General features: G+C 46.7%; 1 protein-coding gene across 4 annotated transcripts in view; it reads left to right on the plus strand.

Annotated features, from left to right (window-relative positions):
- cul9 (cullin 9) overlaps nucleotides 1-19979 on the plus strand; it is a 401996-nt gene that overhangs the window by 267132 nt on the left and 114885 nt on the right. For all 4 annotated transcript variants that reach the window (XM_085998049.1, XM_085998046.1, XM_085998048.1 and 1 more), the window contains 4 exons: nucleotides 2707-2802; nucleotides 3019-3194; nucleotides 15714-15847; nucleotides 16497-16682. In XM_085998049.1, coding sequence (XP_085854175.1) covers nucleotides 2707-2802; nucleotides 3019-3194; nucleotides 15714-15847; nucleotides 16497-16682 — 592 coding nt within the window. The remainder of the gene's footprint in view (nucleotides 1-2706; nucleotides 2803-3018; nucleotides 3195-15713; nucleotides 15848-16496; nucleotides 16683-19979) is intronic.

Consider the following 19979-nt stretch of genomic DNA (forward strand, 5'->3'; position numbering starts at 1 on the left):
CATTATTGGGATTTAAGCGGATGAGGTTCCTCTGCCCATTATTGGGATTTAGGTGGATGAGGTCCCTCTGCCCATTGGGATTTAGGTGGATGAGGTCCCTCTGCCCATTATTGGGATTTAAGCAGATGAGGTTCCTCTGCCCATTATTGGGATTTAAGCGGATGAGGTCCCTCTGCCCATTATTGGGATTTAGGTGGATGAGGTTCCTCTGCCCATTATTGGGATTTAGGTGGATGAGGTTCCTCTGCCCATTATTGGGATTTAGGTGGATGAGGTTCCTCTGCCCATTATTGGGATTCAGGTGGATGAGGTCCCTCTGCCCATGATTGGGATTTAAGCGGATGAGGTTCCTCTGCCCATTATTGGGATTTAAGCGGATGAGGTTCCTCTGCCCATTATTGGGATTTAGGTGGATGCGGTTCCTCTGCCCATTATTGGGATTTAGGTGGATGAGGTCCCTCTGCCCATTATTGGGATTTAAGCGGATGAGGTCCCTCTGCCCATTATTGGGATTTAGGTGGATGAGGTTCCTCTGCCCATTATTGGGATTTAAGTGGATGAGGTTCCTCTGCCCATTATTGGGATTTAGATGGATGATGTTCCTCTGCCCATTATTGGGATTCAGGTGGATGAGGTTCCTCTGCCCATTATTGGGATTTAGGTGGATGAGGTTCCTCTGCCCATTATTGGGATTTAAGCAGATGAGGTTCCTCTGCCCATTATTGGGATTTAAGCGGATGAGGTCCCTCTGCCCATTATTGGGATTTAGGTGGATGAGGTTCCTCTGCCCATTATTGGGATTTAAGCGGATGAGGTTCCTCTGCCCATTATTGGGATTTAGGTGGATGAGGTTCCTCTGCCCATTATTGGGATTTAGGTGGATGAGGTTCCTCTGCCCATTATTGGGATTTAGGTGGATGAGGTTCCTCTGCCCATTATTGGGATTTAGGTGGATGAGGTTCCTCTGCCCATTATTGGGATTTAGGTGGATGAGGTTCCTCTGCCCATTATTGGGATTTAGGTGGATGAGGTCCCTCTGCCCATTATTGGGATTTAGGTGGATGAGGTTCCTCTGCCCATTATTGGGATTCAGGTGGATGAGGTCCCTCTGCCCATTATTGGGATTTAAGCGGATGAGGTTCCTCTGCCCATTATTGGGATTTAAGCGGATGAGGTTCCTCTGCCCATTATTGGGATTTAGGTGGATGAGGTTCCTCTGCCCATTATTGGGATTTAGGTGGATGAGGTCCCTCTGCCCATTATTGGGATTTAAGCGGATGAGGTCCCTCTGCCCATTATTGGGATTTAGGTGGATGAGGTTCCTCTGCCCATTATTGGGATTTAGGTGGATGAGGTCCCTCTGCCCATTATTGGGATTTAAGCGGATGAGGTCCCTCTGCCCATTGGGATTTAGGTGGATGAGGTCCCTCTGCCCATTATTGGGATTTAGGTGGATGAGGTTCCTCTGCCCATTATTGGGATTTAGGTGGATGAGGTCCCTCTGCCCATTATTAGGATTTAAGCGGATGAGGTTCCTCTGCCCATTATTGGGATTCAGGTGGATGCGGTTCCTCTGCCCATTATTGGGATTCAGGTGGATGAGGTTCCTCTGCCCATTATTGGGATTTAAGTGGATGAGGTTCCTCTGCCCATTATTGGGATTTAAGCGGATGAGGTTCCTCTGCCCATTATTGGGATTTAGGTGGATGATGTTCCTCTGCCCATTATTGGGATTCAGGTGGATGAGGTTCCTCTGCCCATTGGGATTTAGGTGGATGAGGTCCCTCTGCCCATTATTGGGATTTAAGCGGATGAGGTTCCTCTGCCCATTGGGATTTAGGTGGATGAGGTTCCTCTGCCCATTATTGGGATTTAGGTGGATGATGTTCCTCTGCCCATTGGGATTTAGGTGGATGAGGTTCCTCTGCCCATTATTGGGATTTAAGCGGATGAGGTTCCTCTGCCCATTGGGATTTAGGTGGATGAGGTCCCTCTGCCCATTATTGGGATTTAGGTGGATGAGGTCCCTCTGCCCATTATTGGGATTTAGGTGGATGAGGTTCCTCTGCCCATTATTGGGATTTAGGTGGATGAGGTCCCTCTGCCCATTATTGGGATTTAAGTGGATGAGGTCCCTCTGCCCATTATTGGGATTTAAGTGGATGAGGTCCCTCTGCCCATTGGGATTTAGGTGGATGAGGTCCCTCTGCCCATTGGGATTTAGGTGGATGAGGTTCCTCTGCCCATTGGGATTTAGGTGGATGAGGTCCCTCTGCCCATTATTGGGATTTAGGTGGATGAGGTCCCTCTGCCCATTGGGATTTAGGTGGATGAGGTCCCTCTGCCCATTGGGATTTAGGTGGATGTTAAAAATCCGATGACAATGCAGGAACAGCACAGCCTTCTCCTGGGATCCCGACCAGCATTTCTCCCTCAATCAACACCAAGAATGAGCTTGTCATTCATGTCACTGCTGTTGATGGGATCCTGCTGTGTGCCAAATGGCTGTTGCTTTATCTGCATAAGTTGCTGCACTAAACATTATTTCATTGTGAGCACTGCATTGTTTCTGAGAGAGGTGCTGAGTCTTTTTAACTATTAGCATTTGGTTTTCAACAGTGCAGTTGTGTATTAAGGAATAGCCTGTGATGCAACACATCCTGGTTCAGTCATCTTCCACTTGCTGACCCTGCCTTTATTTTGCAGGTGAATGTCGCGCCCACTGCCAGCCGCGTTTTACTGCTGGAGAATATGACTCGTTACTGGGCAATTATCCAAATCCGGATCAAGCGATGCCAGCAGGTACATCCTCTGACTATTTGGGACCCTTAGAATATATTATTTGTGTGATTATTGATGAAATAGCAATGAAGCATTTCTTAACACAATTTAAAAAAAAAATGACTTTCATATATTCTCCGATTTCTTCATTTACTGCGATTCACACTTGCTGTGCAGCAGTGGAGTAGTCAGAGCAGAGCTGCTATGTCTCGTTAATCATTTATTTTCCTAAATCAGGGTGGTATTGATACTCGTGTTCATGGATTTGAAGTTCTGGGGCCAAAGCCAACCTTCTGGCCAGTGTTCAAGGAGCAGCTTTGCTGTCGGACTTACCTCTTCTACACAACAAAGGCTCACACCTGGTGTCAGGAGATTCAGGAGGACAGGATGCAGCTGCTGCAGCTTTTCAACAAGTAAGTGACCCGGCGAACATAAGGCTCCTAATTCTTATGTCCTTATGCTCCCCTCGAGCCTGCTCTGCCATTCAATAGCGTCATGGCTGATCTTCGACCTCAACACTTTCTTGCCTGATCCCATATCCCTTCGTTCCCTTAGAGTCCAAACATCTATCGATCTCAGCCTTGAATATACCCAACGACTGATCATCCACAGCCCTCTGGGCTAGAGAATTCCAAAGATTCATAACCCTCTGAGTGAAGAAATTTCTCCTCATCTCAGTCTTAAATGGGTGACCCCTTATTCTAAGACTATGCTCCCTAGTTCTAGACTCTCCAGCCAGGGGAACCAGCCTCTCGGCATCTACCCTGTTAATCCCCCTCAGAATCTTAAATGTTTCAAGAGATCTCCTCTCATTCTTCTAAACTCCAGAGAGTATAGGCCCATTCTACTCTATCTCTCCTTGTAGGACAGCCCTCTCATTCCAGGAGTCAATCTAGTGAACCTTCATTTCACCGCCTCCAAAGCAAGTATATCCTTCCTTAGGTATGGAGACCAAAACTGTGCACCATACTCCAGGTCTCGCCAAAGCCCTGTACAATTGTAGTAAGCCTTCCTTACTCTTGTACCCCAACCCCCTTGCAATAAAGGCCAACATGCCATTTGCCTTCCTAATTGCTTGCTGTACCTGCATGTTAACTTTGTGTTTCGTGTATAAAGATACCCAAATCTCTCTGAACACCAACATTTAATAGTTTCTCACCATTTAAAAAATACTCTGTTTTTCTATTCTTCCTACCAAAGTGAATAACCTCACATTTCCCTACATTATACTCCATCTGCCACCTTACTGCCCACTCACTTAGTCTATCTATATCCCTTTGCAGACTCTGTGTTCTCCTCACAGCTTACTGTCCCACCTAGCATTGTATCATCAGCAAACTTGGATACATTACACTCGGTCCCTTCATCTAGGTCATTGATATAGATTGTAAAGAGGCCCCAGCACCGATCCTTGCGGCACCCCACTAGTTACAGCCTGCCAACCTGAAAATGACCCGTTTATTCCGACTCTCTGTTTTCTGTCCATTAACCAATCCTCAATCCATGCTAGTATATTACCCCCAACCCCATGAGCCCTTATCTTGTGTAACACCTTTTGTCTGGCACCTTATCAAATGCCTTTTGAAAATCCAGATACACTACATCCACTGGTCCCCCTTTATCTACCCTGCTAGTTACATTCTCAAAAAACTCTAATAGATTTGTCAACAAGTGTGGTACCATAACATTCCACTGCTGCATTCACACCAAACTTAAAAAGGGAATCGGAATCCATGTTGGGAAATGTAGTAGAAAAATAGAAAATGTTGGACAGAGAGCGTCTGTGGAGAGAAGGACGAGTTAACGTTTCAGGTGTGAACCCTCTTTCTATACTGTCCTGACGAAGGGTCCTCACTTGAAATGTTAACCCGTCTGTTCTCTCCACAGACGCTCTCTGACCTGCTGAGTGTTTCCAACATTTTCAGCTTTTGTTTATTTTCCGGCATCTGCCATTTTTTCCTTTTGGTTTATTTTGGAACTGTAGGTGCTGTTGTGTTGTGGTCTTTAGTTGATAATTTTGGGGGTGATTCAGTGTGTCGAGCCAGTCTTCTGGGTGAGCTCTCGCTCCCTATGTCAGTATACTTTTACTGGCTCAACGTTTCAGTCATTTCTAGTGTGCCCAGGGGTTGCATTTCAACTTTATGGCTTTTTATCGTGTTCTCTCATGTAATTTTTTGATGTGTGGAAGTTGGCAGTGTAAACAGTTTACTAGACTGTAGCTTAGGCTATAACCGCCAAACTGATTTATTGGACAGTAGCAATGATACTGTCGATCTTATAGTAGTTATTAAGCTTAACTGTCATGATAATAACAAATAGTACCGAGTATTGCTCTAAACTATATATTGTAGATAATCTTGTGCGGAGGTATGCTCCTTCAAGATTCCACGGAATGCCTCTGGCCTCACCATATCTCTCTGAAGGTTTTAAACAGATTTTCCAATTTGAACAACAACAGCTGAGAAATATATTTCAAAAAATGGCCATGACCAAGAACATTTTATTAATTGTTGAACTCATAAGAAAGCAGCCAATCAGACATATATTTGGACCAATCGAACAAGATGTTTATATTTGAAATAGCTAGGCCCCTCCCACAGGCAACTAGACTTATTCTGCAATTCAGGTTTTGTAATTCTGCAATTATTGTATCAAAGTAGACAAGGCATGTTTTGTTAGTGAAACTGTTTTTTAATGCTTTTGTAGTATGATAGAAGGGAAGAACGTGTTTGTGTGTGCCTCTGTGTGTCCTCTTCATTGCCTGGAATACAATTTAACATAGAAGATAGGAGCAGGAGTAGGCCATTCGGCCCCTCGAGCCTGCTCCGCCATTCAATGCGATCATGGCTGATCATCCAAATTCAGTACCCGGTCCCTGCTTTCTCCCCATATCCCTTGATCCCTTTAGCCTAAGAAATATATCCAACTCCTTCTTGAATATATTTAATGAATTAGCCTCAACTGCCTTCTGTGGTAGAGAATTCCACAGGTTCACCACTCTGGGTGAAGAAATTCCTCCTCATTTCTGTCCTAAATGCCTTGCCCCTTATCCTTAGACTGTGACCCCTGGTTCTGGACTCCCCTGCCATCGGGAACATCCTTCCTGCATCTAGTCTGTCTAGCCCTGTTAGAATTTTATAAGTTTCAATGAGATACCCTCTCATTCTTCTAAACTCTAGCGAATATAAGCCTAATCGACCCAATCTCTCCTCCTACGTCATTCCTGCCATCCCAGGTATCAGTCTGGTGAATCTTCGCTGCACTCCCTCCATGGCAAGAACATCCTTCCTCAGATAAGGTGACCAAAACTGCACACAATACTCAGGTGTGGTCTCACCAAGGCCCTGTACAACTGCAGCAAGACATCCTTGCTCCTGTACTCAAATCCTCTCGCTACGAAGGCCAACATATCATTTGCCTTCTTAACCGCCTGTTGCACCTGCATGCTTACCTTCAGCGACTGGTGCACAAGGACACCCAGGTTTCGTTGCACTTCCCCTTTTCCCAATCTATTGCCGTTCAGATAATAATCTGTCTTCCTGTTTTTGCCACCGAAGTGGATAACCTCGCTTTTATCCACATTATACTTCATTTGCCATGTATCTGCCCAACCACCCAACCTGCCCAAATCATACTGGAGTTTCTCTGCATCCTCCTCACAGCACACACGCCCACCCAGCTTTGTGTCGTCTGCAAACTTGGAGATATTACATCTAGTTCCCTCGTCTAGATCATTTATATATATTGTGAATAGCTGGGGTCCTAGCACTGATCCCTGCGGTACCCCACTAGTCACTGCCTGCCACTCGGAAAAAGACCCGTTTATTCCAACTCTTTGCTTCTTGTCTGCCAACCAGTTCTCTATCCAAGTCAGTACCTTACCCCCAATCCCGTGTGCTTTAACTTTGCATGCTATTCTCTTATGCGGGACCTTATGGAAAGCCTTCTGAAAGTCCAAATACACCACATCGACTGGTTCTCACTTATCTATTCTACCAGTTACATCCTCAAAAAATTCCAGTAGATTAGTCAAGCATGATTTACCTTTTGTATATCCATGTTGACTTTGTCCGATCCTGTCACTGTTTTCCAAGTGCTCTGCTATTACATCTTTTATAATGGACTCTAGCATTTTCCCCACTACTGATGTCAGGCTTACCGGTCTATAATTCCCCGTTTTCTCTCTACCACCTTTTTTAAATAGTGGGGTTACATTAGCTACCCTCCAATCCATGTGAACTATTCCAGAGTCTATAGAATTTTGGAAGATGACCAGCAATGCATCTACTATTTCTAGGGCCACTTCCTTAAGTACCCTAGGATGTAGATTATCAGGCCCTGGGGATTTATCAGCCTTCAATCCCATCAATTTCCCTAACACCATTTCCCTACAAATACTGATTTCATTCAATTCCTCCCTCTCATTAGACCCTATGTTCCCCGACATCTCTGGGAGGTTATTTGTGTCCTTCTTTGTAAAGACAGAAGCAAAGTATGTATTTAATTGGTCTGCCATTTCTTTGTTCCCCATTATAAGTTCCCCTGATTCTGACTGCAAGGGACCTACGCTTGACTTCACCAATCTTTTTCTCTTCACATATCTATAGAAGCTTTTACAGTCAGTTTTTATGTTCCGTGCAAGCTTACTCTCATATTCTATTTTACCTTTCTTAATTAATCCCTTTGTCCTCCTTTGCTGAATCCTAAACTGTTCCCAATTCTCAGGTTTACTGCTTTTTCTGGCCAAATTATATGTACTCTCCTTGGATCTTATGCTATCCCTAATTTCCCTTGTTAGCCACGGTTGAGTCACCTTTTTTGTTTTATTTTTATGCCAAAGAGGGATGAACAAATTCTGTAGTTCATCCATGCGATCTTTAAATGTTTGCCATTGCCTATCCACCGTCAACCCTTTAAGTAACGTTCCCCAATCCATCCTAGCCAACTCGTGCCTCATACCATCGTGGTTTCCTTTATTTAAATTGAGGACCCTAGTCTCTGAGTCAACTACTTCACTTTCCATCTTAATGAAGAATTCGATCATATTATGATTGCTCCTCCCCAAGGGGCCTCGCAGAGCAAGATTGCTAATTAATCCTTTCTCATTACATAATACCCAATCTAAGATGGCCTGATTTCTAGTTGGTTCCTCGACATATTGGTCCAGGAAACCATCCTGTATACAATCTAGGAATTCATCCACCACAGTATTATTACTAATGTGGTTAGCCCAATCTATATGTAGATTAAAGTCACCCGTGATAACTGCTGTGCCCTTATTGCGTGCATCTCTAATTTCCCGTTTAATGCCATCCCCACCCTCAGCATTACTATTTGGGGGGTCAGTATACAACTCCCACTAATGTTTTCTGCCCCTTGGTATTTCTCAGCTCTGCCCATACAGATTCCACATCATCAGAGCTAATATCCTTCCTTACTATTGTGTTAATCTCTTTAGCCAGCAATGCTACCCCACCTCCTTTTCCTTTTTTCCTGTCCTTCCTGACTATTGAATACCCCTGGATGTTGAATTCCTAGACTTGGTCATCCTGGAGCAATGTCTCCGTAATCCCAATTATATCATATCCGTTTACATCTATTTGCGCAGCTAATTCATCCACCTTATTACGAATGCTCCTCGCATTAAGACACAAAAGCCTAGAAATTGGGTTGGTAGCGCCAGCGCTGAGCGCCTAAAGAGACCTAGAATTGGGGCGAAGCCCTATGTTGGGGCGAGCGCTATGAAGATAGCGCCAACTCAGATATTGACTATACATTTAGCGCCTGCGCTAAGTGTTTGCGCGCGCCCGCGAACGCAAGCAGCTCATGACGTCATTTCAGTGTGCAACGCCTTTTAGGAGCGCCTGAGTGCATATTGGGTGGCGCCCGGAGCCTTAGCGCCCAGCGCTATTAGTGACAGTTCGAGGGAGGGCTAACAGGCCCTTCTCGGAGTAGGGCAGCGCTATTTAAAGGGGACAGCTCTAGTGCAGAATCTTCTGCCACTTGGCCTGCTCATTGCGATCGCTGCTAGAGAGAGTTGGCGAGCTAATGTGGAGCGGAGTTCTGGGAATTGAGCTTTACAGTACTTGGGACCTTCAACCCTGTCCGAAGCACTTGCACCACTACACCTAAAAGCCTTTTGACCAACTGGCATCGGAATGGGAGCTTGTTTGGAGGGCGACGGCCTCATCGCCCAACACTGTGAAGGGGCAGAGAGACGGCAGGAGAGAGGGCCGGGATTGGCCAGAATGAGGAGGGGCAATGGAGGCCGCCCAATCCGACGGGATGCTGCGAGGGTCTTTAGGCAGCAGGTGACAAGCCTTGACATGTCGGAGGAGCAGTGTTTGCGAAGGCTGCGAATCTGGAGGGACATTGTTACTGATCTGTGCTACCTGCTTGGTCAGCATCTGCAGCCGCGTGAACGCTGCAGAACCTCTCTGTCCGTTATGGCTAAACTGACTGATGCCCTCCATTTTTATGGCAACGGATCCTTTCAGTCATCCATTGGGGACAATGCGACTGTTGCTCAGGCTGCAGTCCGCTGTTGCATCCGGCAAGTGACAGATGCCCTTTATAGGCGACCGCGTCAATTCATTACCTTCCCTCGGACCCTGCACAAGCAGGCGGAGGAGGAGGAAGAGCAGGCGGAGGAGGAGGAGGAAGATGGAAGGGCTGCTGAAAGTGGAAGGTCCATTCGTCAGAGGCTCCTCTGGACTCGTGTCGACACCCCTGTGGCGGAATGATGAGAGTCTTAACTCATGCGCATTTTGGATGTTTCAGGGCCTCTGAATGCCAGCATCACTGAAAGTAGTCACATGCACCATGCAACATTGAAACTTCTGTTTATTGACACAAAAGTCTTTCATTACAGCTAAACAACGTAATGTGAGCACAAACCATAACTTTCAAAATAACTGTTAACTGTTTGGCCAAGCCGCAAAACTCAACAAACCTCAGCAAATATAACAGCAGGTGAGGGTGTCCCTGAATTTGGACAAACAAACGTCTCAGCACCTCCCCGTACAACTGGCCCCTTGAGGGAGAACGACTTCTCTTCTGCGCCCGGCCCCTTCCCTCCCTGCTGCTCCTCCGTAATTGGACCCCAGTGGCGGGCTCAAGGCTGGGGGGCGCCTCCTGACTGTCTGGAAGCGCAGAAGCCCCTGAGGGACGGCCTGGCCGACCTCTGGGCTTTGAGGGTGCGGACGCAGGATGCTTGCTGTGACCATGGCTGGGAGCAGTGTGGCCTGCAGGTGGTGGCAGCTGCAATGCAGGCGTCCCAGCGCTGGCATGTGCAATGCTCTGCTGCCGAGAGAGGACACCTGCACCATGGTCGGACGACACACTGGCTATCTGAGGGGAGCGGCTCGGCTCATCCGCCACAATCGCATGCTCCACTGATTCCTGACCTTGTACGGGAGTGGAAGGGCCCGGGGTGATCCTATCTGATTCAGAGAGGGTGGCTGCAGTGAGAGATTGCGTTGCGTCAATCTGGCTGTGGAGGAGCCCAGCAAGTGACTGCGTGGCAATAGTGAGGACCTGTGTGCCAGTGCTTCGGAGAAGGCCTGGACAGTTCTTCCCATGGCTTCGGACAAGGCAGGTGCCGACCGCTCCACTGCCTTGGACAAGCCCTGCACAGACCTTTCCAGGGATTGTCTGAAGCCCTGAACAGTCCTTTCCATTGCCGACTCAAAGCCATGGACAGTCCTCTCCATTGTTGGGCCGAAGCCCTGGATAGTCCTGTCCATTGTGGCCCCGAAGCCCTGGATAGACCTGTCCATAGTTTCCCCGAACACCTGGAGAGTCCTGTCCATTGTTGCCCCAAAGCCCTGCAGAGTCCTCTCCATTGTTGCCCCGAAGTCCAACATACTCCTAGCCAATGAATCTATTGACTCAGGCATCTTCTCCACTGCAGCCGTCAGCTCCGTGTGTCTGACCCGGGCCTGTTTGCTCATCTCAGCCAGGTGACGGACCTCATCTGCACTCTGTGCAGCAGTCATGACGACCTGCCTTGCCCTGCGGGGAGACGGTGGCCGAACTTGCCTATCCCCTGTGCGCTGCTGCATGCCGCTTGGTCCGGCAACTGGTTCATCCTCAGAGCCACCCCCCCCTCCCCTCCAGGGGACTACTATCCCCACTCTGCAGATGTCTCAGCTCCCCGGATTCTGCTGCGGCTGGTCCGGATTCCTCCTGGTCCTCGCCTCCGGTGGCACTGGCACTGGCAGCTTCAGCGCGTTGAGCCCGAGTTGGTGCTGCTTCATCTGAAAGTGGGAGGTGGAAGAGTGGCTTTAGCAAAAGGACAGCTTTGCTGAAAGGCATGCTAGATTGCGGCAAGGCTCTGACATGGCTGCACACTGAGGATGCATGCTGGCGGGGGGACCAAGTGGAAGGCAACAGGTGAAAAAGCTGAGAGTCTTACCCTCGCTGTCGGTAATGGGGTCGGCAGATGCAGTGGTCACAGGACCAGACAGACGTCCTCCAAGTATCTGGTGCACTCTCTCCTCCAGATCCGTGAGAGTGACCACTTGTGCAGGTCCGCCACCGGTTCGACGCTGCTCCTTTCGAATCTTCGCCAGCTTGGCCTGCAGGGGAAAGAAGGGAAGGTTCTGTTACACGATGCCTTGAGACCTCATCGCATGCCCCCCATGGTGCAAGAGCCCTTACATCAGGCCTTGAGACCTCATCGCATGCCCCCATGGTGCAAGAGCCCTTACATCAGGCCTTGAGACATCTGTCCATGTGTGTGCCCAGAAAGGGCCATGGGTGCATACTGACAGATGGCCATTGGCGCATCATTGCAGCAGGGTGCCCGAAGTCATCTGCAGATGGAGGGAAGCACAAGTTTGGTAAACCATCACTCACCCTAACGATCCGTGTGAGGTTGTTGAATTTCTTCCTGCACTGAACAGGGGTCCTGGTCACCATGCTGCTGGAGATGACCCTCACAGCAACCTCCCTCCAAGATCGTCGATAAGCCTTCTGATTCGGCCTCTTGCTATTATCCGGATACAGGACCTCTCGACGGTGTTCAACTGCAGCCACCAAGTGGTCCAGAGCCTCAGTGCTGAAGCGCTCTGCTCTCTGCCTAACCTTCTCCATGATGAACAAGTTTGTACCGCCAGACAAGGGCGAGCACCGAATCTGAGGCCTACAGGGCGTTGGGTGTTGAAGCTCAGGCTGACTGACCCACCCCTTTAAGAGCCGGCCGGCGCCTGGAGGTCTCGTGCTTTCCCGTAATTGAGTTCACCTGCGCTGCGCCCGTCCGCGGCGAAATTGAGTAGCGCCTGAACTTTTGCGCCTTAAGAGCACTGTGCAATGGCTGATTTAGTGCCTCAATCCCCTTTGGGGGCGATGCAACCCAATATCGCGCCAGGCGGCGATAAGTTTCGTCTGGCTGTAAACTTTGCGCATCGCCAGTTCTAACGCCTCAAGCGGGGCTATACCCAATTTCTAGGCCAAAGCCTTCAAGCTTGATTTTTTAACACTTAGTCCTTTTAGAATTATTATTTACTGTGGCCCTATTTGATTTACACCCTTGATTTCTCTGCCTTCCACTTTTGCTTTTCTCCTTCCTGTCTTTTGTTTCTATCCTTGCTTCCCTTTCCTCTGTCTCCCTGCACAGGTTCCTAACCCCCTACCATTTTAGTTTATACCCTCCCCAACAGCACTAGCAAACACTCCCCCCTAGGACATCGGTTCCGGTCCCACCCAGGTGCAAACCGTCCAGTTTGTACTGGTCCCACCTCCCCCAGAACCGGTTCCAATGTCCCAGGAATTTGAATCCCTCCCCCTTGCACCATTCCTCCAGCCACGTATTCATCTGAAATATCCTTCTATTTCTACTCCGACTAGCACGTGGCACTGGTAGCAATCCTGAGATTACTACCTTTGAGGTCCTATTTTTTAATTTACCTCCTAACTCCCTGTATTCCGCTTTTAGGGCCTCATCCCGTTTTTTACCTATATCGTTGGTACCTATATGCACCATGACAACTGGCTGTTCACCCTCCCCCTCCAGAATGCCCTGCAGCCGCTCAGACATCCTTGACCCTTGCACCAGGGAGGCAACATACCATCCTGGAGTCTCGTTTGCGGCCGCAGAAACGCCTATCTATTCCCCTTACAATAGAATCCCCTGTCACTATAGCTCTCCCGCTCTTTTTCCTCCCGTCCTGTGCAGCAGGACCACCCATGGTGTCAGGAAGTTGGCTGCTGCTGCCTTCCCCCAATAAGCCATCCCCCTCAACAATATCGAAAGTGGTATATCTGTTTGAAAGGGGGATGGCCACAGGGGACCCCTGCACTACCTGCCTGCGCCTACTACTCTGCCTGGTGGTCACCCATTCCCTTCCTGCCTGTGCAGCCTTTACCTGCGGTGTGACTAACTCCCTAAACGTGCTATCCACGATGTGCTCAGCATCGCAAATGCTCCACTATGTATCCAATCGCAGCTCCAGCGCCGCAATGCGGTCTGTCAGTAGCTGCAGCTGGATACACTTAAGGATTACAGAATAAAATGCCCCAATGTTAATTGTACTTTGTGTCAATTTAACAGCAGCAACAGCAGTGGGGATGTTGCAATTTGTTTTAACACCTATGGAAAGTGCATGCACAGAATCATAGTCATAGAAATTTATGGCACAGAAGGAAGCCATTCGGCCCATTGTGTATGCACTGGTCGAAAAAGAGCGATCCAGCTCTTGGTCTGTAGCCTTGCAGGTTACAGCACTTCAAGTGCATATCCAAGTACTTCTTAAATTTGATGAGGGTTTCTGCCTCTACCACCCTTTCAGGCAGTGAGTTCTAGACACCCACCACTCTCTGGGTGAAAGATTTTCTCCTCGACTCCCCTCTAATCCTTTTACCAATTACTTTAAATCTGTGCCCCCTGGTTATTGACCTCTCCGCTAAGGGAAATAGGTCCTTCCTATCCACTCTATCTAGGCCCCTCATAATTTTATACACCTCAATTAAGTCTCCCCTCAACCTTCTCTGTTCCAAAGAAAACAACCCCAGCCTATCCATTCTTTCCTCATAGCTAAAATTCTCCAGTCCTGGCAACATCCTCGTAAATCTCCTCTGTACCCTCTCTAGTGCAATCACATCCTTCCTGTAATGTGCTGACCAGAACTGTACGTAGTAATCTAACTGTGGCCTAACTAGTGTTTTATACAGTTCTAGCATAACCTCCCTGCTCTTATATTCTGTGCCTCGGCTAATAAAGGAAAGTATCCCATATGCCTTCTTAACCACCTTATCTACCTGTCCTGCTACCTTCAGGGATCTGTGGGCATGCACTCCAAGGTCTCTCTGATCCTCTACAGTTCTCAATATCCTACCATTTAATGTGTATTCCCTTGCCTTGTTAGCCCTCCCCAAATGCATTATCTCTCACTTCTCTAGATTGAATTCCATTTGCCTCTGCTCTGCCCACTTGACCAGTCCATTAATATCTTCCTGCATTCTACTATCCTGCATGTGACCAATGGATTAGCTATTAGCAATAAGAGCTTGTGATATAACTTAGCTTTGCAATAGCAATTTCTTTGTTAGAACTGCCAGTTTTCTGTCACTATGTAAGAAGGTTCCAGCCTCACATGCATGTGGGTTTGTAGACCAATCACTGTTAGCTGAAGAGACTAAACTGGGTAGTAGCCTGTCACTTCTAGTTTCCAAGTGTGTTTACACTGTCTAGACATGTTTGACAGCAATACTGGCCATTCACAGATCCTGCTGTTTGTATGTCTTGCCACTCCAATGGAAATTATTATATGAAGGCCCCCATTTATTGAATGGAGAAAGTAACCTGATTTTTTTCTGTAATGCATCAAAAATCCTAAACTCTTGAACTTTTCCTGAGAGAACTTCCCTGCAAAAAAATCTACGTTAATATATTTGAGGGATTATTTTCACAGCATTGTGACAATGAATCTGTAAATAAAGGCATTTTCAAAGTGGAATGTTTATTTTTTGTACTGTTATCTTACTGCTGCCTTTCTTTTATTTTATATTGAGAACTTAATGATTTCTCATGCACGCAAGTAGCAGCTTTCGGAAGGATTACGATATTATTGAAGTTTGGAGGAATGTTCTGAATTAAACTCCTGAATTTAATTTTTATATACCAAGAAGTTCTGGTATATTATACAGGGGAACGGTAACATAGTGGGTTATGTTACTGGACTAGTAATCCAGAGGCCTGGACTAATGATCCCGAGACATGAGTTCATAATCCCATGGGGAATTTAAATTTAATTAAATAAATCTGGAATAAAAAAGTTAGTATCAGTAATGGTGACCATGAAATTAGCAGATTGTTGTAAACACCCATCTGGTTCACTAATGTCCTTACCTGGTCTGGCCTACATGTGACTCCAGACTCACAGCAATGTGGTTGACTCTTAACTGCCCTCTGAAATGGTCCAGCAAGCCAAGGCGGCGGCTCCCCACCACCTTCTCGAGGGTAGTTAGGGAGGGGCAAGAAATGCTGGCCTTGCCAATGCGCCCACATCCCATGAGTGAATACTGTTGCAGAGATAATTGGTAAAGAAAGGAAGGATGAAAATAAGAAAGGATTCAACTAAATTTGATATGTTTCACCTTAAACTATATGGAGAGATATATTTATCTGCTCTAGGTAAGATTCCCAGAACCAATCAAAAAATACTTCAGTGTTTGGGAGACGTCCTACAAACTTTTTTCCAAATTCATTGGAGATGGTTACCTCTCTGCCACTTCTGCACCTTTATAAAGTGTAACCCCTGACTACCATGAGCAATGCCATGGGATATCTGCCAGTAATGAATAAAAACACATCCCTTTCAGTACTGAAGTGTAATCCTGAGGAATGTACTTTGTGCAATGCCTTAAATCAATCAGCGTGATTTGTATTTGTAATAGATGAATGGAAAGTGAGTAGCTCTGTTTCTTCACAGGCTGAACAACGCTTTGCGACATGAGCAGATGTTCGCCGATCGTTTCCTTCCAGATGCAGAGGCAGCTGAAGCATTGGGACGGACTTGTTGGGAGGCCTTGATCAATCCCATTGTATTCAGTATCACAGCTTTAGGTACATATCACAAACCAAGGTTATGGACTAGGAACTTTATAACACACGGACTTCAACAATGTGTTTTTTATTTTCCTTTGCCACCCTCGTGTCACAGAACCTATCCCAGTAACGAGAAGGCACAAACTGAGGATAAAATAACAAGTAAATGTGAAGTTAGATAAAACCTCTTTACATAGATGGTGATTAGGAAGTAAAATTATCTGCTGCAAACTGTTGTTAAAGCAGAGCCCATAAATTTGTTTAAAAAGGAATTAAACAGTTGCTTGAATAAGTGGAATATTGGAGTGTCGGGAATGAGCAGGGCAGTGGGATTAGATTAGGTGGCACAGACTTGATGGGCCAGATGGCCTGTTTCTGTGCTGTAGCATTCTGTGGTGTTTATCACTGGTGGTGGGAACAATTTGAGGTGATGAATTAAGAGTGTCACACACTATTGAAGTATCACATGCCATTGAAGAGCGTTGGGTTTCGTGTTTTATTCTCCTCTGTCCATAGTATATTGGTGCTAATGCACTAAATACACATCGTGACAACACAGTACTTGCTCTTAATAGCAAAGGTTTAGCTGATCCAGTTGCATGTAAATTGCTGTCTTGCATATTTATTTTGATGTCATGGTTATAACTCTGCATTTGTCCTGCTTCAGACAACACTAATCCTAGCCCGTTATCCTGGCTACTGAGTGAATACCTGGAGAATTCCGAGATCTCGAAGCGGGGAAAAGGCCGGGCTGCCATATTCAATTCCAGGGTTCGGCGTCTTTGTCACCTTCTGGTTCACGTAGATACCAGCCGGTTGGAAATAGAGGAGCTGAAACCAGCCACTAAACCTGGTAAGAGTACTGGCCGTGAATACTATTTAAATCTTTTTTTTGTTCTTGGAATGTGGGCGACGCTGGCAAGGCCTCATTTATTGCCCATCTCTAGTTGCTCTGAGGGTTTTAAGAGTCAACAATGTAATGTGGGACTGGAGTCGTATGTCGGCCCTTCCGTGGAGGACATTAGCGATCCAGTTGGGTTTTTCCGACAATTTATAGTTATTTTATCTAGTGCCAGACCACAAATCAGAATGAATTCAATTTCCCCACGTGCCATGGTGTGGTTCGAGTTCACAACCTCTGGAGTTCTAGTCCAAGTACCATAACTACTAGACTACCGTACCTGTGTTGTTAAGGATATAGTGCAGACATCACTGGAAAACCCAGTACAAAAGCAAAAGTAAAGGGGAAAAGTTAAATATTTGGGATTCTGTTGGTTTAAGAGTAAAACAAGGTTACACTGCAGTAGGAGTAAATTGGCACAGCAGGCAGTGGAAACCAGTTTTCTAACCAATCAGCAGGGGTGACTCATTTGGCTGTAAACAAACAAACAGTATAAAAAGACCAGGCTAGCGCAAGCAAGCACTGAGTGCGAGTCAGCAGAGAGTGCTGTGAGTTTGGGTAAGTGTGTGAGTTAGGGTAAGTGGGGTGTTAGGTGCTCTTTTCAAACTTTAACTCTGGGTTGTAGTTAATGAGGCCTTTCTGGTGCAGAGTGACTGTTGGTAAACCATTTAACTGGTGTCATTAGAGGGATTGATTTAAATTAAATCCAATTAATTAAAGGGGATACTAGCATCGATAATCGGGCAGAAGGTGTCCATAACTAACAATAAAAAATTTAATGAATTACATAGAATGGAGCAGGTGATGTGTTACTGTTGCGAGATGTGGGAGCCGGTGAGCCCCATTGAGGCTCACGGTGATTACGTCTGTGACAAGTGTCTGCTGCTACAGGAACTCCAGCTCCGTGTTGATGAGCTGGAGTCTGAGCTTCAGACACTGACACATCAGGGAGGGGGAGAAGTACCTGGACACTCTTTATCAGGAGGTGGTCACACCTATGAAGTTAAGTAATTCAGATGTAGCCCATGGTCAGGGACAGGATGGTGTGACTACGAGTGAGGCAGGTACGGGGATCCAGGAGGTAGAGCTGGAGGAGCCGCAGCCCTTGCTCTTGTCCAGCAGGTTCGAGGTTCTTACTCCCTGTGGGGACGGGAGCAGGGACTGCAGGGAGGATGAGCAACCTGGCCACAGCACCGTGGAATGGGGGGCCATTCAAGAGGGGGGAGTAACTAGAAATGTTGTAGTGGTAGGGGATAGTATTATTAGGGGGATAGATAGAGTTCTCTGCAGCCGAGAGCAAGAGCCCCGAAGGCTGTGTTGCCTACCCGGTGCCAGGGTTAAGGACATCTCCTCTGGGCTGGAAAGAAACTTGCAGTGGGAGGGGGTGGATCCAGTTGTCGTGGTCCATGTTGGTACAAACGACGTAGATAGGACTAGGAAGCCGGTTCTGTTAAAGGAGTATGAACAGCTAGGGGTCAAATTAAAAAACAGAACCTCAAGGGTACCTGAGCCACGAGCGAATTTGGCTAGGACAAATAAAATTAGAGAGTTAAATGCGTGGCTCAAAGACTGGTGTGGGAGAAATGGGTTTTGCTTCCTGGGACACTGGCACCAGTACTGGGGCAGGAGGGAGCTGTTCCGTTGGGACGGGCTTCACTTGGCCAGTGCTGGGACTAGAGTCCTGGCGGATCATATAACTAGGGCTGTAGAGAGGGCTTTAAACTAACTAGTGGGGGGGAGGTTCCTAGAGAGCAAATAATAAAAATGACAACAGAGAAGGTCATAGACTTAGGTAGCAGTGGGGAAATTAAAAACCAGAGCGTGTCAGGAAGGGGCAGAAGGTATGGAGTAAAAGGTAAAGTAATAAAAAGGGCAAAAGCAGGAACTAAGTGTCACAAAACATCTTTGAAAGTTCTCTATCTGAATGCACGTAGCATTCGTAACAAAATAGACGAGTTAATGGCACAAATAACTACATATGGGTATGATCTTGTGGCCATTACAGAAACATGGCTTGTAAGGGGTCGTTTTAACGAGCTTATGGTGTGCTAGATCGGTTTTGATTTCGCACTGCTCGTGAGCGGTTCCAAAGCGCTCCCCCATCACCGGTTCTAGACACTGGGCTTATTGCCAGACAACCTTGATGTGTGGCCCAACTTGTGACTCGGAAGACAAATGGGTCAGGTGAGACAAGGTGAGTTTTAAATCAGAAATATCTTTATTTTCAAGGAGAATAAACACAGAGAATGCAAGAATTAATTTAGACAAAAATCATTAGCACGTCTCCCAATGGGAACTAAAATTTAACACACAAGGAATAACTTTGACTATCTTAAATCATACAACAATTCTTAATCAGTGGTATACTAAAACGGGGGTGGGAAAAGCGCTCGGCCACATCGAGGGATAAATCACACTCCTGAATTACAAAACCCTTAATGTTACAAACCCTCCCGTTGCTAAAATATACCTCAACTATGTCAGTTAGGTAGAGTTGGGCCTTTATGCTCACCAGAGTTTTAAAACCGTCCTTAATCTTGGTACTCCTGTGACGTCCGGGATCTCCGATCTTCCTCATGGGACCGGCTCCTGAACCCGCTCTCCTGCACAGTCTTGAAAGTCCTCCGAACTCCTCGAACCGTCTCCTCTCCACTCGGCCTTCGAGCTCCTGATGGTCTTGGATCTGGACTGAACTTCTGAATCTGCTCTCCTGCACAATCTTGTGGGCCCTCTGTGCTCCTCGAACCTCACCAGGGTTTTTAAAACTGTCCTTGACCTTGGTGCTCCTGTATGAAACTGTGTTTTGAATCTGTCTGAATCTCACTGAATGAATCTAGCCTGTTAGAATTTCCCTCAACAGTTATACTGTTTCCTAGCCCTTATCTCGGCGCCAAATCAGGGGTTTTCTTTTGTCAAGGCTGCTTTGACAAAAGCAAGTACTTTATTTTAATGTCTTGTAAATGAAACTGATGGGATCTGTCCTGTGTCCCTCTGAGTTTGGTACAGATAATGTTTTTTTTTCTGTTCTCAGCGATTTCAGAGATGGGTTTGCGTTTTGCTAGCAATTAGCGCACCTCCAGGTGCAAATACTTTTGTTTACGAGTTCGTTACTGCTGTAACCATATTATCATATCAATAGCAGTAAGTTCTGGAATCTTCTAATCGGTGATGACTCAGGCTGCTGTAAGATACTGCTGGTGTGTCCTTTTGAACTGAGCCATGAGAACTGCCAACTCCATCTTGTGTTCT

This window comes from Somniosus microcephalus, chromosome 9, assembly GCF_052327205.1.
Source record: "Somniosus microcephalus isolate GS21.2 chromosome 9, FLI_Smic_1.0, whole genome shotgun sequence".
Classification (NCBI taxonomy): domain Eukaryota; kingdom Metazoa; phylum Chordata; class Chondrichthyes; order Squaliformes; family Somniosidae; genus Somniosus; species Somniosus microcephalus.